Raw genomic sequence first — 23,850 nt, forward strand, 5'->3', positions numbered from 1 at the left:
TTCACTGCAGTAGAGAAGTGTCCAAGATGGGCACTTACTGTTATCACCTGTGCTGTTGTGGAACAAATGGATTTAGATGGAGAAAACTGCCCGTTTACTTGTAGCAGCTTCATGTGCCTTCTTCCTTTTCATTGTCCACCTCCCCTCCCATCTGACTTAGGTAGTCTCCATTAGAAGAATCATAAGACTTAACTCCTGTTCTTCAAATGTAACTTAACATACTGTTTACTAGGACGCCTTGTGTGCCCTAGTCTTCCTCCCTAAGGCTATCTCCCACCTCTGTGATTGAGTACTTGAGTAAGTGCCTGTCTGATATATCACATATTACAGCTTTTAGCCATTTGTATGGTTACTTGCTTAATATCTATTTCCCTCAAGTGGATCTTGAACTCCATAAGGAGTATGTAGTGACCCCCCATGATTGTGTCTGAACATAATGTTTATTAATGAATAGATGAGTGAATTAATTAGCTATTTTTTTTATATTTCTATTTTTTAAGTACTATTTTGGTTCGGGGTGGAATATCATGTTGACTTATTCAAAATAGAAAATAATTTATTTTAAATGTCTTAAGTGGTTTTCAACAAAGGTTGAGAGTATCTTAAATGAAATGGGCAAGGATATAATGTTTGGAAGGACTTGGAATAGACTTTCTAATCTGTGTCTTTGAGATATTTATTATGAAGTTATTTAAGATTTTACAGATGATATTTCTAATGAGACCTTTATTTCTAGCTCAGTTTAATGCAGAATTTGATTTTCCAAATAACAATAATTTAGAGGATTAGTACCCACATTTTGATTACTTTTAGGATATGGTTTCTTCTAGTTCCTTGATTATAAGTGTTTTTAGTTTTTTTTAATGTAATACTGCTCTTAACGTATAATGTATGTACAGTACATTTTAGCTACTTAAAGTAACCAGATCAGTGAGGTTTAGTATAGTGAGAGATAAATGTTACACCTTTTTGTAGTCTGTAGAGAGCAGTACCCCTTGGCCACCCTTCTCTCTGTAAGCAGTTCCTCCAGTGCCTCTCCAGGAAGATTGCCTGCTCCAGGTCTTTCGGATAGATGGAGTGATGAAAGGCATTCTTTCATTATTGACTTTTTCCTGGGGTCCTGGTTTTAAAGATCACAATACTATATCATATGTCAGTGCCATACATGTTTTCTGACTGGTAATATGAATATGTATAGAGGTATCGCAGTTTGTATATCCATTAGTTGATGGGCATTTGGATTCTATCTATATTATGAACAATGCTTCCATAAACATTGTTTATGTGAGTGTAATATTTTGGTTTCTTTTGCATGTATGCCTAGGGGTAGAATTTTTAGATTTAACTATTTGTGCAACTGTCAGGTTTTTGTTTTTTGTTTTGTTTTGTTTTTGGTCAGTTCTCTTTTGTCCTTTGTTATTAAAGAAGTGCCTAAAAACTACTTAATTACTTAATATAACTTTATAAACAAAAGCTCTATATTGACATGACCATATGGGATTAGATTATCTTGCCTTTAACTCAATTGTACTACTTTTTATGACAGGTTAGTCTTTTATCTTCCTTTATTTTTGTTGAGTGTATGTGACTATGTGTATGTGATTGTGTGAGTATGAGTGTGTGAATGTGAGTGTGATTGTGTGTGAGTGTATGTATGAGTGTATGAGTGAGTGTGTGTGTGAATGTGTGTGTGAATGTTGTGTGTGTATGAATGTTGTGTGTGTGCTCTATACTTTCATCCTTGAAGATCCTTTCCTCCTCCCTATTAATGTGTATACTTTTCACATATTAGTGCTGAGAATTTGATTGAAATTTGGCTTTTAGAATTATATTATTTAAGGATGTGGCATACAGCTTTATTTCCAGCATTCAGGAGGCAGAGGCAGGTGGATCTCCAAGTTTGAGGCCAGGTTGTTCTATATAGCAAGTTCCAGGCCAGCCTAGAAAACAGAAAAACCCTGTCTCAAAACAAACACAATTTATATTGTTTATATATACAATATATAAAATATGAGTGGGTTGGGGATTTAGCTCAGTGGTAGAGCGCTTGCCTAGCAAACGCAAGGCCCTGGGTTCGGTCCCCAGCTCCGAAAAAAAAAAAAAATATGAGTAAGATATTTCTGAAAGGGTCGAAAGTTGTTTATGAACTCGTTCCTCATATAAACGGAGGCATATATTTTTAAAGTGTTCTAACTCTAGATCACTTTAATTTCTCCCAGATCTTAGAATTTTGGGTAGTTGAAAATTCATACATTTAGGTCTTTGGCATTTGTTGAATGAAGTCTTGATTTTCAACAGACTGTGATACTTTGGATGATAAATTTAAAGACAGATTTTTAAAAATATTTTCTTGCTATATTATAGAATTTGAGTTGCAATTAGAGAGCTTTTCAGATTTCTGGCTATCTTTACCACAAAGAATAGGGTACTTTGTTGGCTTCTGGGTACTCGTTGGGCCTGTTGGAAGGTAAAGGGTGAGAATATCTGATGATGCTGTAGTCATCATTGTTCAGTAGAGTGGCTGAGTTGAAGGTAATAAAGGCTGAGTTTAGAGTTTCAGTGGAATAGTACTGCTAAGCTCTTATTTTGTTTACACTCACTTATAAAAGGAATGGCACAACAAGTATCATAAAATGCAAAAAGGAGTGCTGAAGTGTGAAGATGGCAGTCTGTGGAAACATTGTTACTAGAGGGTTCAGGTCTTTATGTCTTGGACAGAGAATTGAACAGGACACAGAAAGGGAGAGGTGAAAGTGTAAGTTTATTAAAAGTGCGAGTATTCGAGTATTCGTGCAGAGTGCATCCCACAGTATGGAAGCAGGCTCAAGCAAGCCTATGACTCAAGAGCCAGGAGTTCTTTTCTGGGAGTTCTTTTTATAACTGTAGGTGGAGGGAGGAGACAACCTCCAGGGGGTGGATTTTTACCCTGATTGGCAAGCGGGCTGCTATAAGTTCTGTTGATCTGCATCTAAGCGTGCTGTATATCCTATAATTTTGAGCTTATGGATGTCTTGAGTATGCAAGATGGTAAACAGAAAGTTTTCCTGACAGACCATCATAAGGACAGGTTGGCATTAGCTGTACCTGGTTCCAATGTCAGTCTAAGCTGGCTTCTTTAGATTTCTTTGTACTATGATGTGCCTGTCCATAAATTATCCATTAGAGAGGAGGTTCCAGGTGTTGCCTTACTGAGAAGGGACAGATAAGAATATATTTCATGAACAGGTGCTGTAAGTCACTGAGTCTTAGACTTGTGTGTCTCAAAATATTGGCCAGTTTGTTAGGACCATCCTAGCAAATATGCCTTGAATGTTCTTATTTAAAGATACATTTTTATTTATGTCTCTGTGTGTTCATGAATGTGTGACACCTATGTGCTGGTGCTGGCACTGTTAGAACATAGATGAAGGCCTCAGATCCTTAGGAGCTGGAGTTGCAGGGAGTCGCATGTCACCAGACATGAGCGCAGGAAGAACAGCAACACTTTTTAGTCCCAGAGCCATCTCTCTAGTCCTTAAACTATTATTTGCTGGTAGAAAGATTGATGGCTCAATTGTCTGAAGGTTGAACAACGATGCTGGTTACCTATAATCTTAACTTCAAAGTCATCTTTGATTTGCTTACATTCTCTATAATTTGAAGATAAGTAAAGCACTCTGAATTTATGTATATTATCTATAACCCATATGTGCCATATGACCATCTTAGTGATTGATAAGGGAAGAATGAACATTTTAGATGCATAGGAAATTACTCCCCTGTCCTTTGAAGAGTTGTTGCAATAAACTAATAGGAGAAAAGGCCCATCATTTTATTAATATGCAAAAGGAAAATGTCAAATCTTGGGGGAAGGCTTTTGTGTACTTACTACCCCCAGCATAATATATGTATTCCTTTTCTATAAAGGTTAAGGAAATGGGGGAATGTTAATCATTTTAGGAAAGTAGTAATGCTTTAGTGGAACTCAATGGGCTTGGAGAACACACTGTGGCTTGAATAAAATCTGCTGCGCCCACAGAATAGATGACAGTGGTTTGTAAATTATTCTTTATGGGATTGAAATAGAAGATAAGTGGCATTTGAAAAGAGTGTGACTAGGTATATAAACAGAGTTCAATCTTTGTCCCTGTGATAAGAATTTGGTTTTCTCTTATTAGTGAAATTTCAGTGAGAGACTGAAGGCAATTGTGTTCCCCTTTGGCAGGTCCAGTCAGGATAGGAAGATAGTGGGTATGTCAGAAAACCTCTCCATGTGCTGGGAAGGGTAAAATAAAGTCAGAGGGACCTTGATTCTGAAATATGCTGTTGCCTTTTTTTAAAAATATTTATTTTTATTTATATGAGTACATTGTAACTGTCTTTAGACACAAACTAGAAGAGGGCATCGGATTCCATTACAGATGGTTGTGAGCCACCATGTGGTTGCTGGGAATTGAACTCAGGACCTCTGGAAGAGGAGTCAGTGCTCTTAACTGCTGAGCCATCTCTCCAACCTGCCCTGTTGCCTTTTAGGCTGATAAAGTTCTAGTCTTCAGGCTGTCATTTCTCAGCCCCACACAGTTAAATTGCTCTGCCCAATCCTGTGAGTATGATGTAGTTGTGGACTCATTTAATTTTACATGAACAGATCTGTAGAATGGCTTTAATAGGAGCATATTACTCAGTGACTCGGTTCGGAAATGTTTGTGGGGTACTGTATACAGGGGTGGGTGAGATGGGTGGCTCAGTGGGTAAAAGCACTTGCTGCACAGCCCATGGCCTGAGTTTGATCCAAAGAACCCATGAAAGGAGAGGACTGGCTCCACACAGTTGTCCTCCTGCCTGCACACAGAAGTTATGGCACATCATGTTCCTCCTTCATGTATGCATGTACATGCACATATGTACATACTAATAATAAGTAAAAGTGTTTTAGAAGATAGCACGTAAGTCTAGCTCTTTGAAATCTACAACAAAAATGGTTTTATGGTTGATGGTCTCCCTTATGTTAAGGTTTAGTATATGGTATTGAAAATTTTAACAGTTCTAAGATAAGAATAGTTAATATAGTTTGTACATTCTTGTGAGTATTTTGGGGTATTTCTGAGAAATAACACTGAAAAATACTTTCCAATATGTATCAGGACTTTGGCCTTGGTCAAAGATACTGTCATGGGAGTGTGTTGTCAGTGAGTGAGTAGCTTGGGATTAGTGGAAGTTTGCTTGGCCTCTCATTAGTACAGTTTAAATTAGTGGACTCCACTGAGGGAGGACGGCCAGCTCTAGAAAGAAAGAGGTGTGTGGTGGGAAGTGCAGTGTGATAGGACACGGAACAAGGAGGTGCTCTGGCCCAGTCCTGATTCTCTACAGCAGTCTGATTCTCGTATTCTCTCTTCTCATACAGTGTGAGTGGTGTAGGGGTCGATGGTCTTTGGAAAGGGATGGCATAAAGTTGACAGAACAGAAAAACTTTTAGGTTAGCATTCACTGCTTCGGGTTCCATTTTAGTTTCTGCATGCATGTGTGCCATTATACTTTTTAAAGATTCGTCCCCCTCATTCCCCTTTTCTAGACTTGGTCCAGCTTCTACCTTTTTTCCAGTTAGCTTTCTGCATTCCCATATAGCTCATTTTCCTCTCTGTATCATGTCTTTTAAGATGTTTTAGAATAAATTTTAAAAGTCAGGCATCACACCCCAGTAATGCAGTAAATTGAATGATTGCCCAGAAAAATATTTTGATTAGTAAAGTTACCTACATATAGGGGAGGGGGAGGGGAATGGGGATGCGATAGGGGGCTTATGGATAGGAAACCAGGAAAGGGAGTAACATTTGAAATGTAAATAAAAAATATCCAATAAAAAAAGAAAATTGGAAAAAAAACACGTTACCTACATATAAATGAGCCTAGTAGGGTGGCTGGGCATAGTTTGATCTCTTAAATATTTATACACTTTTTGTATGTACTGTTGTTTTGTTTAATACAAATGAATGTGTATATTAAAACCAGTAAGCCTTTCCTAAGTCACGTTCATTTTTAATAATTTTTACTTTAGGTCGAAGTAGGGCAATCCTTAGTATTGGAATATGCATGAGACAATTTTTCAGTTTGATTTTTGACCACTGAGAGTTTCCCCATCTATCTCTGCACTGGAATGCTTATTTTCTTTCATTGGCATGCTTTCCCCAGTGGTTACTCTGTTTGCTTGTGTGGAGTATGTAGGCAGGGTTGTGTCCCCAGAGAGCTTTGAATCCTTAGAGATAATTATCACAGGCGCAAACATGCTCAATTCCATGGTGATAATAAGCTGAGTCAGTCTTTCCTTTGTGTGATAGTAAGTAGGTCCTACAGTGACCTTGTGTTTGCATCCAAAATGTCCAGGCTCTATTTGCACTTACGTATTTCTCTCAATCTGAGTGAAGAAGGGCACACTACATTATCTTTTGCCTCAGTGACAGTCTGCCACAAATTACAGCATAAAATAATACATTTATTACATAATACTTAAGTGACAAGGGTTTGGGCATAATTTAGAAGGGTGTTCTGCTCCAAGTCTCTTACAGGACTTCAGTCATGTTCTGCTTCACCAAAGCCAGCTAGGGAGAGTCTATTAGTAAGAGCTAAGTCACTTTTATGTATCTGGAGTTTAGAAATGGCACTACATTGCATTCTTTTGTTATGTTGTTTGAAATAAGTCTCTAGGCCATTCTCCAATAGAGATAGGCCACATGAAGAGGTAAATACCAAGAAGTCATTTGGAGCCTTTGGAATTGCTGTGCTAGAGATGTGTTCTCCTTATAGCTTCATCGATGTCAGTGGTGCGTTAGTAACAACTGATGTCACTTCCACTTCCAGCTTTCTCTGTCACTGTTTGACTCAGAATCTAAACACTCGTATTGTTATGTTCCTTTAACATTCTTTTATCAAGAAGTCTTTCCATCCTCTTGCCATTTTTTTTTAATTCATTGGGGTTTGTTGTTGTTTGTTGGTTGGTTTTGTTTTATTCTTTTAAGACAGGCTCTAGTATATCCTAGGGTTTTCTCAATCTGTAACCAGGTATGACCTAGAACTTCTGACTCTTAGCCTTTTACCTTTATATTGCTGAGAATATAGGTGTTTGCTATCATGCTCAGTTAGTTTATTAGGAGTTAAGAATTGAACTCAGGGCTTTGTGCATGTTACTAGCTAGGCAAGCTACTAACTTGAGCTATATCCCTACCCTTACCAACTGCTGCTTTTAAAGAAACTGTCATTTGCCCTGAAAGGACTTTTATATTTGTGTATGTCTAGTTGCTTTTTCATACTAGCATTTAACTACTTTCTCTAGTTTTAAACAGTACTGGGGATTATATTTTGAATCTTTTTTTTAAAAAAGATTTGTTTAATCTATTTATATGAGTACACTGTAGCTGTTTTTAGACACATTAGAAGAAGGCATCAGATCCCATTACAGATGGTCATGAGCCACTGTGTGGTTGCCGGGAATTGGACTCAGGACCTCTGGAAGAGCAGACAGTGCTCTTAACCGCTGAGCCATCTCTCCAGCCCTTGAATTTTTTTTTTTTTAAAAAAGACTATTCTCTAGGTAATATAATGTGTTTTGTGTTGTTAATACTTCAGGATGCATAATCTAGTAGTAATTTCTGGTAAGATTTCCCATTGGTTTTTTATTACTGGTATTAGCAGTCATTGATAATCATTGTTGGAATAAAAATGTTTAACAAGAGTTATGAAAGTTGGACATACGCAATTATTTTATTTTCACACTTGTTAGTTACAGCCTACCACTAACTTTGTCATCAAACCCAAGGCCTCACCACACACACTAGTTGACTTTTATGCATAGAGATGTCTCAGTGGTTAAGAGCACTGACTGCTCTTCCAGAGATCCTGAGTGCAATTCCCAGCAACCACATGGTGGCTCACAACCATCTGTAATGGGATCTGATGCCCTCTTCTGGTGTGTCTGAAGACAGCTACAGTGTACTCATATAAATAAAAATAAGTAAATAAATCTTTAAAAAAAAGAAATTACCCTCTGATAAGAGCTTTTGGTTACTGAAAACAGGTCAATTGGTAAGCAAGATAAGTGTTTAATTCTTTCTTTTTAATGATCAATTGCAGAATAATGAATTAAGTTGGGTATTTCCCTAGATGTGTAGTTTGGTTTTTAAAAAAGTCTTTGTTCATTAGGCTGTTTATATATCTACTATATTTTATCTTTCAAATTTTTAATTAACTTATATATATGGGTGATCTGTCTACATGTATGTCTCTTGCACCAGTTGCCTGCCTGGTGCTTGATGAGACCAGAAGAGGGTGTGAGATCCCTAGAACTGGAGTTACACACAGATGTGAGCTACTGTGTGGGTGCTGGGAAGCAAACCTGAAGCCTTTGGAAGAACAACTAATGCTCTGAACTATTGAGCCTTCTCTCTAGCCCCTCCGCTATATTTTGAACAACTTTAGTAGTCATTACTTTTGATGCCAGGTTGTAAACATTTTGAACAGTTGGAGGCTCTAGGCTTGTTCCTATGCTCCTTTGACATGGCCTCATTATTTGAATTTTTTTTGACAAAGGAAGTATGTCCTTTATAAACACATTAGTAATAGGATGATATTTAGAATATATAACTGGAAGCTAGGAAAAATTGTTGGCACCAGATTGTCATCTTTTTAAACCTCTATAGGATACATGTCTAGGAAGTAATTTTTAAAGATTAAAACTTTTAAAGATTTTTAAAGAGAAAATAATGTGAATTTTAGACTATTTTAATTTTAGATTGGATTTGCCAGATTGTATTTTTTCATGTCACGTTTGTTATTTAATTTAACGAAACACTGTAATACTTTAATGTGTATGTGTGCTTGTGTGTTGTTATGTACCAAGTACATGGGGGTACTCACAGAGGCCAGAAGAGGGACTTGATCTCTTGGAACTAGTGTGGTAACTGGTTGTCAGCTACTGTATGGATTCTAGGAACTGATCCTGGGCCTCTGAAAGTGTTCTTCCCTCTGGCCCCATTGTTACTGTCAGTGTTGGCAGAATTTCCTGACAGCATTAGTGGAATTACCAGTTTCCCATTTCATTATTTGGGGTACACAAGTGTGTCTTCAAATATAACTTCCAAAGAAAAGCATCAGTATTACTAGGTTAAGTTTAAGAATTCTTTGCAAGACCAAAGATTATTCAACTGAGGGGGAATTTTAAAAATTGCTTTTAATCTTAAAATAAGTGTTTTTTTAAAAAAATAGTTTCTTATGGTTATATCACTAACTAGATACCCAATCACATTAATTAGCTTCTGCTTATTGTCTTTTTTTTTTTTTCTCATTTGGAGATATTTTTTCAGTCTATTTTCAGTTTTTAGAGATTCTGTTGTTTCTTTATGCCTTGTTTATACTATGTAAAAATATTTCCATTGTTTCAAATTAAGAAAAGTTTTTAGATTTGTGTGTGTGTGTGTGTGTGTGTGTGTGTGTGTGTGTGTGTGTGTGTGTATGAATGGATGTATGTATGTTTTACCTATCTGTCTGTGTACACATGCTGCCTACCTCTGGAGGTGGGAAGAAAGTCTCTGATCCCTTAGAACTGAAGTTATGGATGGTTGTGAGACACCGTGTGGGGCTTGGGAACCCAACCTGGGTCCTCTCTAAAAGCAACATGTACTTTTATCTTAGGAGCCATCTGTCCAGCCCCTGTGGTTTCAAATTTTAAGCTGTCCGGCTTCGTATCTGTCCCTTTAGCACTTTTTATTCCTTCTAATTTGAGTAGCCATTTTTATTAGTTTTTGGTTCAAGCAAATAAAAGCAATTAACATGTGTTTCTGTTCATTTACGTGTACTATGGTTTATCTTTATTAATGGAAGGACATCTGGGTTGTTTCAGCTTGGAATTATTAGAAATAAGGCAGTTTTAAACATTTGTATTTTGTTTTTATTTGGGCATAAAATCAGTGATTAAAAGTCTAGGCTGTTTGCTTGTTTGTTTGTTTGTTTTCTTGACAGGGCTTTTCCATGTAGCCTTGGATGTGGTGGAACTTGCTCTGTAGACCAGGCTGGCCTCAAGCTTATAGAGATCCACCTGCCTCCCAATGCTGGCACTAATGGCATGGGCCACTATGGCATGTTTGTTACTGAATTACATGGAAAAAACCTTTGTAAGAAACTGTAGTATATACCTAAAATGGTACAGGTATTCCAGTTTCTGAGTTCTGTGTGTGTGTGTGTGTGTGTGTGTGTGTGTGTGTGTGTGTGTGTGTGTGTGTGAGAGAGAGAGAGAGAGAGAGAGAGAGAAAAGGAGAGAGAGAGAGAGAGAAAAGGAGAGAGAGAGAGAGAGAGAGAGAGAGAGAGAGAGAGAGAGAGAGAGAGAACGAACATGCAAGAGTCTGCTGTTCTCTTCTACCTTATGGTTTTGGGGATTTGAATTCAGGTCATTAGACACTGAGCCATGTCAGTCATCAGAGGTTTCTCTGAATTGGTAATAGCCTTTGAGCCATCACTGGTTTTAAGTTCAGCTGTTCTGATAGGCAAGTATTGATAAATGTCTGTAGACATTTGAGATGGCTATGGTGCTGCACATGTTTTCGTGTGCTTACTCAATGAGTTGTTAGTCGAGTCCTGCCTGTTTTCTAATCAAATTGTTTGTTTTTTTCTAAAAGCCTAATGGTTATGAATACTTGTGTATTTTAGATGTAATTCCTCTTTCGAACATATAAATAGGTCCTTCCAGGCTGTATATTCTCATTTTATCCTTTTAACAGAGTCCTTACCAGCAGAGCAAGATTTTAATCTTTCTGTAGACTGATTTTTTGCTCTTATAGATTAGTGGGGTTGTGTGTAAGAACTTGTCTAGGATTTAGAGAAAGGATAATCGTGTATTGTGGGTAGTGATATGAGAAAGGAAAGAAAAAATAACATTGTGTAGCTATTATAGAAATAGTACAGAGACCCCTCACAGAACTTTAGGACCCAGCAGCCCTACTCCTGGGTGTGTAAAAGTCATTACATCAAAGAGATACCCACATCCCTGCTTATTGGCAGCACTAGTCATAGGAACCAGAATTACAGAGTCAGCCAAGATGTCCATCAGCAGATGAATGGATTTAAAAAATTGTGTGCTAACAAAATGGCTCAGTGGTTAAGAACACTTGCTGTTCTGCATATGATTGAAGTTTTATTGACAGCATCTATATAGTGGCTCACGATCATCTAGAACTCCAGTCTCAGGGGTTCTGGTACCCTCTTCTGGCCTCCAATGCATACACATAAATGATTCACATACACAGGCATACATGTGTATACACAGATTATTTTTAAAGATGTGTGTGTATGTGTGTGTGTGTGTTCATGAATATATGTGGGTGGCAAGGAGCAGGGGTTGGGAAGAATACTGTTTAACTATAAAAAGGATGCAATCCTGCCATTGCATGACTGAAACTTGAGGACATTATGTTAAGTAAAATAAATTAGGTATAGAAAGACAAATATTGCAGAATCTGAAGACATTAATCACATAATAGTAGATGTGCAATAGTACTTAGTAGAAACTAGGAGAGAAAGCAGTCATAGATACAGTTGCTATAGTTCTCATATATTAGAAAATTGGGCAGGTTGGGGATTTAGCTCAGTGGTAGAGCGTTTGCCTAGCAAGCGCAAGGCCCTGGGTTCGGTCCCCAGCTCCGAAAAAAAGAAAAGAAAAAAAAAAAAGGAAAAGAAAATTGGGGAACTAATCCAGAGCAATTAATTGTACATGTCAAAATAACTATAAAGACTTGAGTTCCCAGGATCATAGGCATGTTGGTATTTGAGGAATAGAAGTTCTAAGTACTCTGGTTTGGTCATTATATAGTGTATTTGCACATAGATTTGATTTATAATGTCACATAAGTGAGTATAAATATTATATGTTAATTTAAAAAAAATAGAAACCTGGGAGCTGGAAAGATGGCTCAGTAGTTAGAAAGACCATTTGGTAGTCTCAGAGGTCCTGAGTCCATTTCCAGCTTTCATGTTTGTTGATGTACAAATGCCTGAAACTCCAACTCCAAAGAATCTGACATCCTCTTTGGTCTCTGTGGGCACTTAAATGCAGACAAGTAGGCAGGCAGTCACTCACCCAAGTGGGGACACATACACACTCTTTTCTCTCTCTCTCTCTCTCTCTCTCTCTCTCTCTCTCTCTCTCCCTCCCTCCCTCCCTCCCTCCCTCCCTCCCTTCATCCCTTCCGCCGTCCCTCCCTCCCTCCCTCTCTCCCTTCCTCCCTGCCTTCCTTCCTCTCTCCCTCCCTTCTTCCCTCCCTCCCTCTCTCCCTTCCTCCCTGCCTTCCTTCCTCTCTCCCTCCCTTCTTCCCTTCCTCCATCCCTCCCTCCCTCCCTCTCTCCCTTCCTCTCTCCCTTCCTCTCTCCCTCCCAACATACTCTCACACACTTATTAATGAGTCCCCTCCTTCCTTGGAGCTTAGTTTCCATTGTTGCTGGAAAGAAATTGTTGGGTGTGGGTGTGGGTGTGGGTGTGGGTGTGGGTGTGGGTGTGGGTGTGGGTGTGGGTGTGGGTGTGGGTGTGGGTGTGGGTGTTAGGAAATAGTTGGGCATTAAAGCCAGGAATGGAAGCTACTTTGTGCTGGTAGAAATGGAGCCCCCGTTAGGTCCTAGCTGCTGCCAGCCAGGCCATTGCCTCCTTCTCAAGGTTGCCCAGCACCCCTGACTCTGTGCAAGAAAGGACATCTGAACCCCCCAAACCCCAAACTTCCAGGCCTGCTGGTTTGTGTGTTCTGTTCTACATTTGTTTGTTTTGTTTTTCCCTTTTTCTTGCTTATCCTAGCTAGAGGTCTGGAATTTTTGTTTGTTTTGTTTTTAAGTACTGAGGCTTCGTCTTCATTCTTTTTCCATAGTTCTCATTTTTAGTTTGATTTTTACTGAAATTTTTGTTTTACTTTTTATTTTTTGTGATATTCAAGGTTACACGTCTTTTTTTTTTTTTTTTTCCTAGCTTTTTAGGGTGATAGCTTAGGTGGTTGATTTTAAAATCTTCCTAATTTTCTAGTATGTATTTAACACATCTGTTAGTGTTGTTTTCATAGTATTACACCGTTTCAGTAAATTTTCTTTTCTTTAAAAATTTTTTTTATTTAGTTCGATTTATTTCTGTGTTTATCCTGAGGCTTCCTTGATTTGTGTATTATTTGGAACTGTGTTGTATCTACTAAGTATTTTAAGATTTTCTAACTATCTTCTATGAATGATTCTAATTTAATCCCGTTGAGGTCTGAGCTGCTTGTGTGTTCCTAACAGGTTTTCCAGTGGTAGTGAGTGCGCCTGTGTGAGTTGAGAAGAATGCACTTTGCTGTTGGTGAAGTGTTCTGTGTACGTCAGTTACATCCAGTTGATTGATAGTGCTTTTTAGTTCAGTAGTGTTCTGAGTGTCTGCCTGCTGAATCTGTCAGTTGCTGAAAGTGGGAGGTTGGGAATCTGCAATTATAATAGTGCTTCTTGCAATTCTGACAATTTTTCCCTCCAGTATTTTGACACTTTTTTTGTTTGGTACTGTCACATTAAGAATTGTTGTGTCTTCTTGAAGAATTGACATATTTCAGTAATGCCCCTCTGTCCCTGATGATTTCCCCTTCTTAAGTAAGCCTGATATGGATCCGGCCATTCCGCCTTCTATCTAAAACATGCTGCAATTTCATCTGGTTCTTTACATTCCCCCGAGTCCTTCATTTTTATGTGGGTTTCTCATAGGTGATGTATTGGAGCAGTTGTTTTTCTTACCCATTCCAGCATTTTTTTAAGTTGGTTTAGTTCAGCCATTTACATACAAATTGATTATTGATACAATTGGATTGATAGCTACCTTATGTAAAACTGTTTTCCATTTCATACACTTGTTTCTTGCATCTTTTTTCTATCTCTGATTTGAAGTGAGCCTCCAATGTAACTTTATTTTTTTACATAGTTATTATATTTCTCTTAAATTTTTTAGTGCTTGTGTTAATACAAGAGTGTATTTTGTACACTTCTAGAGGGTTAGAGTCCACAAAGGCTGGAACAGGAAGCTAAAAATTCACACCTTGAACTGCAAGCTTGAAGCAAAGAGAGCAACTAGAAGCAGGCAAGAAGGCCGTATTACCTGAACCTCCCCAGACAGTGCTATCAGCTGAGGCCCCCGTGTTGAAATGCCCGAGACTGCAGAGGCATTTTCTTATTTAAACCATCATACTGCTTATCCTAAAGATTGTTAAATATGTTTATAACTAATCTAACTCTAACTTTAATATTAAACTACTTATGAGTGGTATAGATACTGATTTTTAGAATATATTCTGTTCCTCTTTTGTTAGGACTGTAGCAGAGTGCCACAGAGTAGGGGGTTTGTAATAGGGAATGTATTGGATTACAGTTTTTGAAGCTGAGCTATCCAAGATTCAGGAACTAGCGTGTGGAAAAAGGTCTTCTGTGGGAAGTGTCCTGTGGCAGAAGGGTAGGAAAGGGCGTGAGGGTAACAGAGACTCTGCTTTATCCTTCCTGAATGTGCTCAGTATGCAGGATATGTGACAAAATCGAAAGAGTCAGGAGTCTGCTTTATGACTACTCATCTCGGGAAGTTCCCGTATTGATTGGGAAAATATTGATTCTTTGTCAGTTTCATACATGTGTACATTGATCTTACACACCCCCAACATGCCATCATGATCCCAACATGTTTCCTTCTCATCTTTATGCCCTCTCCTTTTTTATAAAACAAAGCAACAACAACAAAAAGCTCACTGAGTCCAGGTAGTGCTACTGACTGGACTGTGGACTGATCTTGTTGTGCAGGTAATCAGGTAATCATGATTGCAGTGCGGTCATGAATGTAGCAGCCGTCATGCCAGCATGCTGCATCTTACAGGTTTCCACCCCATCCTTCAACTTGTACATTTTCTCCCCTTTCCTCACTGTGTTGCGGGAGTGTGGCAGAACAACGGAGTAGTTGTCCCATTTGAGTACTTAACAGTCATTTTTTCTCAGTACTTTGACCTAGTTATGACTCTTTTCATTAATTGTTGCTTGCTATCGAATCTGCTTCTCTGGTAGGGGTTGAGAGCAGCACTCATCTGTGGGCATAAGCAAATATCTGGAAGGCATTTTGACATGGGTTGCCCCCACCCTCATGACCTGTGATCCCTAGAACCATGGCTTTTTGACTAGGTTTACAGTGCCAGGCACGAATTCCCTTCTGAGGAGCAGGGCTCAGAGCCAACCAGAAAGTGGTTGATTATCCTGTAATCTGTAACCTTCACGCCATTACTGTACTGGTGGGTACTTCTTACCTGGTAAATTAGTATTGTAATGACCAGGATTCATTGCTGAGTCATACCTTTGATGACTCAACTCTCTGACCTGTCTGCGTAGCACCTTCCAGAGTTACGAAGATTAACTGAAGAAGTCTCCAGGTCAGCTCCAGGTTGATTTCTGTATGTCCAACAATCAAATGTGTGCTGAGGGGCAGTAGAGTATTTAAGATCTAGTTTTTGTGGTCATAAAGAGCAGTGGAAATATTGTTTTCAGGAGTGAGGGTGGGGGAGTAATGGAACTTTTTTGATGAATAGCTTACAAGGAAGCATCTCACTCCTGGTACTAAGTTTCATTTAATAACCCATGTCTTCTGAGAAAATTATTGCTCACCCACAGAGGAAACTGTGTTCAAATTCAAATACCTTTACTTTCTTTTTAATAGCTTACAAAGTAGTGGAGGATCTTTAATACATTCTTAGTTTTGACTACCCCTGTCTCTTCCTCCACTTACTCACTATGACCTGCCCCACTTAAACCTTTAACCCTGAGTACTCCCTCTCTATTTGCCTATAGAGTTTTGATGAGAAGTTTAATGTAATTCTTATCTTTGTTTCTCTGTAGTGGACTTTTTCCCACTCTTTGTGACTTTTTTTCATGACTTACTCCGTGGTTTTGGTTTTCTACTGTTTGAATATGCTATGCCTGTGTGCTAGTTTTTATCAGCATGACACAAACCTAGATTTTCCTAAGAAGAGGGAACCCTAATTAAGGGGTTTCCCCTATCAGAGTGGCCTGTGGACATGGCTGTGGGGCATTCTCTTGGTTAATGATTGATTGCTACATAGGCAAGTGGTCCTGGGTTGTATGAAAAGCAAATAAACTTGAGCAAGCTATAGAGAACAAGCCAGCATGCCGAGTTCCTCTGCGCTGCTTGCCTCTGCCCCTGCTTCAGTTCTTAGTCTGATTTTTCTTAAACACAGCCGTCTACCCCCTACCTCCCCTGTTTGGTTTTGGTATAGCTTTTATCACAACAATAGAGAAACTTAACCAACATAGTCTAGATGTAGATTTTCTTCCCTGTTTTCTTTCTATTATTATTATTATTATTATTGTGTTGTATTTGTTTCTTGGTTTTGTCTTGTCTTCCTGGATAGATTGTTTGATATCTGTCTGTTATTGGCTTCTAAAATTTCTCAGTTCCTGTATCTCCTTAAGTATTTCTGTTCCTGTTTTTTTATTGCAGCTATGCATATGTCATAGCTCTTGGATTTCTTGCTCCCCTTAGACACCCCCACTCTCCCCTCACCCCCTTTTCAGCTTGGAATTTTCTGTTAGAATATTTCCAAGCACAGCTTCTTTCTTTAATGTTACTACCTATCCTATGTACTACCTACTTATTTCCTTAGAACCCTTAAAGTGATACTCATAGTTATTGAAAAACATTTCTTTTTTTTTTTTTTTTTTTTTTGGTTCTTTTTTTCGGAGCTGGGGACCGAACCCAGGGCCTTGCGCTTCCTAGGCAAGCGCTCTACCACTGAGCTAAATCCCCAGCCCCTGAAAAACATTTCTTATCTGGCAATTCTAAAACCTGTATTACCTCTGAGTCTGGTTCTAATATGTTATGTGTTCAAACTTAAAAAGAAAAAGATCTTTGAGGAACCTTTCCCTCTCCGCTCCCAATCTTTCCTTCTCCCTTCTCATGTCCTCTCCTCCCAGTTCCCGTGCAGCCTCTTATGCATTGGGATTACAGGTGTTTGCTTGATACTGTGTTCAGTTCTAGCATGCTTTCTTATTGTGAATTCATTGGTCAGTGTCCATCCAGTTCCTTTTCTATGACATGTCATCACAAGGAGGTAACCTATAACCTCTGTACAACATTGTCTTCCTGAGGTGGTGAGCCTCCAGGCGGGGTGCTAGAAATTCAACACTGGTTCTCTGCAAAAACAAGGTCTTTTAACCACTGAGCCACCTCTGCAGCAGCCCTGTTTGTTTTTTCAGTTGATAGCGTTTGGAAGAATACTAGTCATATTATTTATTTATTTTTTTTAAGTTTCACAGTTAGGGTTTGTGTGTTTTTTTTTTTTTTTGTGTGGTTGTGTTGGGATTATTTGTGTCAGTATGAACTCTGGGTATTATTTTAGGCTTCCTGTTAGAACCTCATTCTACAGCCTTTGTTTCTATTCTTTTCCAGCTTCTCTCATACCTCTAGATTGGCTCCTCCTTGGCCCAGCATTCTTTCTAATGCTTTTTAAAATTTATATTAATTAGAGGCTTCCTGTGCTTCTTTTTACTGTTTATATACTATTCTCTTTCAAACTGCAAACATTGTATAACTTTGTGGTAGTTCCAATAGTTTTATGATGGTGAATTATTTCCTCTTTTTGACCATTGATTTACTATTTTAACTAATCACTTCAGTTTTCTTTCTTTCTATTCTTTTAATTCTAGGAACATTTTAGTGGATAAACCAAATGATCAGTCTTCCAGATGGTCTTCAGAGAGCAACTATCCTCCCCAGGTAAGATCACATGTAGCAATCTACATTAGACCGTTAGAAGGTGGCATAGATGGGCACTTGCTCAATTGCTGTCTGTTTTCTAGGATCCGTTGAGAGTTGGTTTTTGTCTTTGGGATTGTGAGCAACATTTTCTTTTTGGTCTGTTAAATTTTTATTTTATGGGTAAAAACAATGTAGGATCTGATGAGACACTTTTACTTCCTATTGAAATTTTAAATTCTGATTTATATTTTTAATGTATCAATAAGGATGCAAAATTAAGTTGTTTTGTTTTGTTCTTAAAAAAACAAACCAACTTATGAAGAAAATGTTAGGTAAAGACTGTAGTGCTGCTCTGTGTAAGCCAGGTTATGTTCTCATTCTGTTACCCTCACATCATTCTGTAAATGTTAGTAAGTTGAACTTTGACTGAGTGGCCTTTTGAGAAAAGTCAACATGATTTGTTACACTATTATTTATTTTTTAAAAATTATGTGTGTATGTGTTGAGCGTGGATGAGTGTGTACAGGGGAGATGCAAGGATGAATTATGAGAGTCCGTCCTTCCATCATACGAGTTTTGCAAGCACCATCACCCGCTAAGCCGTTGTGCTGGCTAGGAATGCTATGCTATGTTCAGATGGCATGCGTAGACGGTGCTATGGCCAGGAGCTGTAGACTCCGTTTTCCTGCTAAGTACTGCTCTTATTTACAAAGATGATTCTTTCATTATGCATGCTTACAGTGTAATAGGCGCATTTATACTGAGTGTCTGTATCTTCGAAGATGTCATAAAGTAGATGGGTAAACAAACAATGTAGTGGAGTTCATGGGAGCCTTGTTTCTACACTTACTTTTCTTTTTCTTTATTTGTCTGTTACAATAGCTATTTGGGTCACTTGATAGTTATATACTTTATCTCAAAATGTTATTTATTACCCAAACATGGTGCCACTATATTGTCAGAGCGAAGATTGTATTTTTATTTACTTTGACATTATTACTGAAATTATAATGTTTTACTGTGAATTTTCCATTTTTAACTATTTTAAAGGTAGTATCATTTAATGTTTTTTATATATTTCTTTCTCATTCGTTAAAAAAAGTATTAGTAAGTACTCAAAGGCACCAAATCAAATATTGGGAATAGAGCTGTGAAATGTTTTTTCTGTTCCTGATGAATCAAGCAGAATCCTGAATCAGCATTCCATCTATTTTTTTTAAAGATTTATTTATTTATTTTATGTATTGTGTACACTGTAACTGTCTTCAGGCACACCAGAAGAGCACATCAGATCTCATTACAGATGGTTGTGAGCCAGCATATGGCTGCTGGGAATTGAACTCAGGACCTTTGGAAGAGCAGGCAGTGCTCTTAACCACTGAGCCATCGCTCTAGCCTAGCATTCCATCTATTGCATCATTGGACAAAAGAAACCTAAAGTTTTGTAATTAAGTAAACTTAGTTTAATTTTGAAGTAGATAACATGTGATCAATGTGTCTTGTTGGAAAAACAAACAAACAAACAAATAAACAAACAAACAAGAGTGAAAAGAAAAAAGAACTTCAAGTTCAGGGAGTTGTATTATTTAAATAAATCCTGTCTGTGGGAGATTTGTTACTGGCTCCAAGTATGAAAAACACATACACAGCCTTTATATTTTGATATGCCTTAAACAGTGCAATAGCTGGGCCACTTCCTAACCTCCATGTGGTTAGTCCACCTCCCACCGATAATCCTGACTTATCAATTACCAAATTCTATATTCTACTGTGGCTGCTCTGTACCCATTGGGCAGCCCTCTGGGCCATGCTCTTCTGGCTCCTTCACATGGCTGGTATGTCTCCTGTCCTCCACTCTTCTCAGTATGCTGTCTCCTCTCTTCCACCTCTCTTGGCAAGGCAGATCTTCTTCCTCCTTCCTCTTCCTCCTCCTCCCAGTCTCAAATCCTGCCTCTGTCTGCCCTGCCCAGCCATTGGCTGACTGCATCTTTATTTACCAGTCAGAACCAACTGGGGGCAAGGACTATCAGTGTCTTTCTCATGCAAACAGTTTTGGGGACCCAAATTAGCATCAGAATGTAAGCAGCATTAGGCCCTCTATGGGGAGTGAGTTGGCCTTAAAGGAATAACGTGAAAATAATGGAGGTCACTCAACACCACCTTTTAGCCTCTATACACTATTTCCTCATACACACAAATAAATACATAAATAATAAGTTCAGGGAGAAATTAATGAGAAACAAAAAGTAGTACCAAAAAATTATTAAAACAAAGAGCTGGTTTTTTGAAAAGATAAACAAGATCTATAAACTTAGACAAAATGACCGAAAGAGATATCTCAAATTTATAAAATTAGAAATGGAAATACTTTAAAAATATCTGCTCACTGAGTGTGATGACACATGCCTTTAACCAAGGACTCCTGAGGTAGGCAGAGACTGGCAGATCCAAGGCCAGCCAGATTTACATAGCGAGTGCCAGACCAATCAGGGCTACTTAGTGAGACCCTGTCTCAATACCCAACATAGGAATGTACATACTTGTGTTCTATTTCGTTGGGAAATCTGAAAGGAATGATGTGTTTCTAGGTTCATATAACCTACCAAAATTAGACTATGGTGAAATAATTTAAACACTTCTGTAACAAGCCAAGAGATTGAATAAATAATAATAAAAAATCTAACTAGAGGGGCTGGAGAGATGGCTCAGCGGTTAAGAGCACTGACTGCTCTTCCCGAGGTCCTGAGTTCAAATCCCAGCAACCACATGGTGGCTCACAACCATCTGTAATGGGGTCTGATGCCCTCTTCTGGTGTGTCTGAAGACAGTTATAGTGTACTTATACATTAAATAAATAAATAAATAAATAAATAAATAAATAAATAAATAAATAAAATATCTAACTAGAAAAATATAGTTCCAGTTGGATTCACTGGTGAGTTTTACCACACCTCCAAAGAACTAAAAGTAATTCTTCTAAAATTCTTTCATAAAATAGGAAATGAAAAAACATTACCAAACACTTAATTATAAAGGCAGTATTATTTGTATCAAAATTCTGTAAACACACAGTTAGATTAATCTAATGCCATAAAATTTCTCAGCAGAGTTCTTACAAACTGAATATAGGAGCACATAAAAAGGATCACCACTTTAATCAAGTCAGCTTTAGTCCACAGATATTGGAGGGGCTCAACATTCAGGAATCAGGGAATGTAATATGTCATAGGAATGGACTCAGTGACCATAATTGCACGATCGTCTCAATGGTTGCTAAAAACATTTTTGATATCATACAACTTGTTATCATGATTAAAAAAAAAACCTGAAGTGGGAGCTGAAGATATTTTTCAACAGTTCAGACGGTTAGCTGCACTTCTGGAAGATATGGGTTCAACTCCCAGCACCCACATGGCAATTTAAAACCTTCTATAACTCTGGAGGGTCCATCGCCCTCTTCTGGCCTTCACTGGCACCAGCAATACTTTTATTGCATGCAGGCAAAATACCTGAGGAGCTGTGTAGAAGGAACATATCTCCATGTTATAAAGGCTATATATAACCAATCTATAGCCGACATACTAGATGGGGCAGCGCTCAAAGCATTTCCACTAAAGTCAAAGAAGATAAGGGTGTTCATTTTCATCAGTTATTCTGTACAGTTCTGGGATTCTTAGCTAGAGGGTCAAGACTAGAGAACAAAAGGCATAAAAGTAGGACAGATCTGCAGATGATTATAAGATTCTACAGACTGTATCAGAAAACTCTTAGAGCTGACAGACACTTTGAGTAAAGTGGCAGGCTACAAAATCAGTAGCAGTCTTGTACACCAGCAGCATGTTGAGAAAGAAGTTAGATAACAGTCCTATCACAGTTCACACCCATATCCTGAACTAAATCTAACGAGGGATGGGAAAGACATCGAAAACATTAAAACAGTCAAAAGAGAAATTCAAAAAGGCACTAGAAGATAAAAAGATCGCCTGTGTTCATGAATTGGAGGACATGGCTATAACAATAGTAGTCTACAGGATTGAACGGAATCCCAATAAAAAAGCCAATACCATCTTTAACAAAAATAGAAAAAGGAATCTTAAAATTTATTTGGGAAAACAAAAGAATTCCAATATCCAATATATCGATCCTGTGTTGTCTGTCCACTCCTCTCCACACACCCCACTCCCAGAAAGAAAGAAAGCAACTGAGCAAGGAGAGGTGTTATTATGGAGCCAAAGCTTAGCGTGATACTGCACAGTCAGAAATGCAGATCAGTGCAGCAGAGTAGAATATCCAGATACAAGTCCATGCTGCTACAGCCACCCAGTTTTTCACAGAGATGCTAAAAATACTCAATAGAGTAGAGATAGACCCTTTAACATGATATCTGGAAAAACTGGGTATCTGCATGTGAAACTTTATGGTGTGCTTTTCTGATGTTATACCTGAGAATCTGTAGTCAAATCTAATACCATAAAAATTTACTCATGTGCTTTTTGTGTAGTGCTTCCAAGTTTTAATCTAAATTATATCTAAATATTTTAGTCTAAAATGAATTTTGATCAGTTTTGATTATTTGTAAGTGTTGTGTGTATGTATAATTATGCAATGAGATTTTTTTGATCTACCAACTTCATTCTGTGGGAATAGGTAGTTGCTATTTTTGAATTTTAATCTTGCTCTATCTGGTTAGTCCTGGTCTGGTGTGTCTTTGTTTCATTCAGTATCATTCACTGAAATGATCACTATGTTTCTTTCAGTCTGTTTTCAGCATTTAGGAGAATATAGTTGGCAGCCTCTGTTGAGTGAAGAATAGTAACAGTCATTATTAGGGTGTTGTATATTATTCTCTTAGCTTTAAAACAAAATAAAACAAAAACTCTTGAAACCTGCCATCCTAAGTTGGAACTTTCTTACTATTCTGTTAGCTGTCAGAAGTTCTAATGTCTAAAGTTGTTACATGTGTTAAGCAGAGAGTATTAGTTTTGTTTCTTCTTTTTCTCTTTTTCCCTTAGTACTTGATTCTGAAGCTTGAAAGGCCTGCTATAGTTCAGAATATTACATTTGGAAAATATGAGAAAACTCATGTCTGCAATTTGAAGAAATTCAAAGTTTTCGGTGGAATGAATGAAGAAAATATGACAGAGCTGCTGTCCAGGTGGGTTTGGATGTAGGGTAGAATGGACTGTCTTTGAAACATACTGTAGACCTTGTCTACTTTCTTCATAGCTGAATCTCTCTGTGCCCCTTTCTGGTTTTATTCCTAGAACCTTTGTTAATACTGTGGCTTAAGTTGATAGGTTTTTGTTTTTGTTTTTTTAAGTACCAGATAGATATTGGTTAAAATTGTTAAATAATGGAGAATCAAATATTTGTTTCTTTTTTGCCCCACTCATAATTTTGATCTGTCAATAACTTTAGAAATATTTTCTACTTTATGATAATCTCTGATACTGCCAAAGGCCTGTGTTCAGTTCCCATCACTTCCAAAACAAACTACCCATTTGTGGGTAGTAGGACAAAAGCCATGGCTATTAGAAAATATAAATCTAACTCAAAGCATGAATTGCCTACTCCAGAAATAATACTATAAGATTTTACAGTTAGAAATGAAAAAAGGGGAAGGTTCGGTAATTGAAAACAAAAAATGACAGCATGTCTTGCCATCTGGAAAGAGCACTATAACCAGGAGTTCTAGAACATTAAATTCCAAGCATGCGGAAAGGTCATACAATCAGCAGAAACAAAGCCATGGCAATTTGGAATGTATTTGTGACATAGTTACCCCATTAAGAAAATACTTTATTCTCTGATTTAAGTCATGTGAGTATTTTAGGGTGTCAGATGGTCTGATGGTAAGGGATTTTCCTATAAACATTTGCATCAATCTTGGTTAAACAAGAGATGATATGGGTTCGTTTTTATTTAGGTTAAAGGAGATATTAAATCAGAACAAGATTGCCTTTTGAAATTTGTGGATGATAAAAAGATAACTAAGAAATATAATTACTTGACAAATTCTAATATTTGGCCTTTTGCAGTTGTTATATATGACTGACTTGTTTTTAATTCTTTTCCTACTACTTGAAAATTTT

At 37.8% G+C, this 23,850-nt stretch overlaps 1 protein-coding gene across 5 annotated transcripts in view; it reads left to right on the top strand.

The window, feature by feature from the left end:
• The window catches only part of Mkln1 (muskelin 1), a 311,316-nt gene that overhangs the window by 190,133 nt on the left and 97,333 nt on the right, over positions 1 to 23,850 (top strand). For all 5 annotated transcript variants that reach the window (NM_001429298.1, NM_001428642.1, NM_001428641.1 and 2 more), the window contains 2 exon segments: positions 17,707 to 17,776; positions 22,771 to 22,913. In NM_001429298.1, the coding sequence (NP_001416227.1) occupies positions 22,879 to 22,913 (35 nt within the window). In that variant the 5' untranslated portion in view covers positions 17,707 to 17,776; positions 22,771 to 22,878.

The sequence above is a fragment of the Rattus norvegicus genome, chromosome 4 (genome assembly GCF_021556685.1).
Source record: "Rattus norvegicus strain SHRSP/BbbUtx chromosome 4, alternate assembly SHRSP_T2T, whole genome shotgun sequence".
Taxonomy (NCBI): domain Eukaryota; kingdom Metazoa; phylum Chordata; class Mammalia; order Rodentia; family Muridae; genus Rattus; species Rattus norvegicus.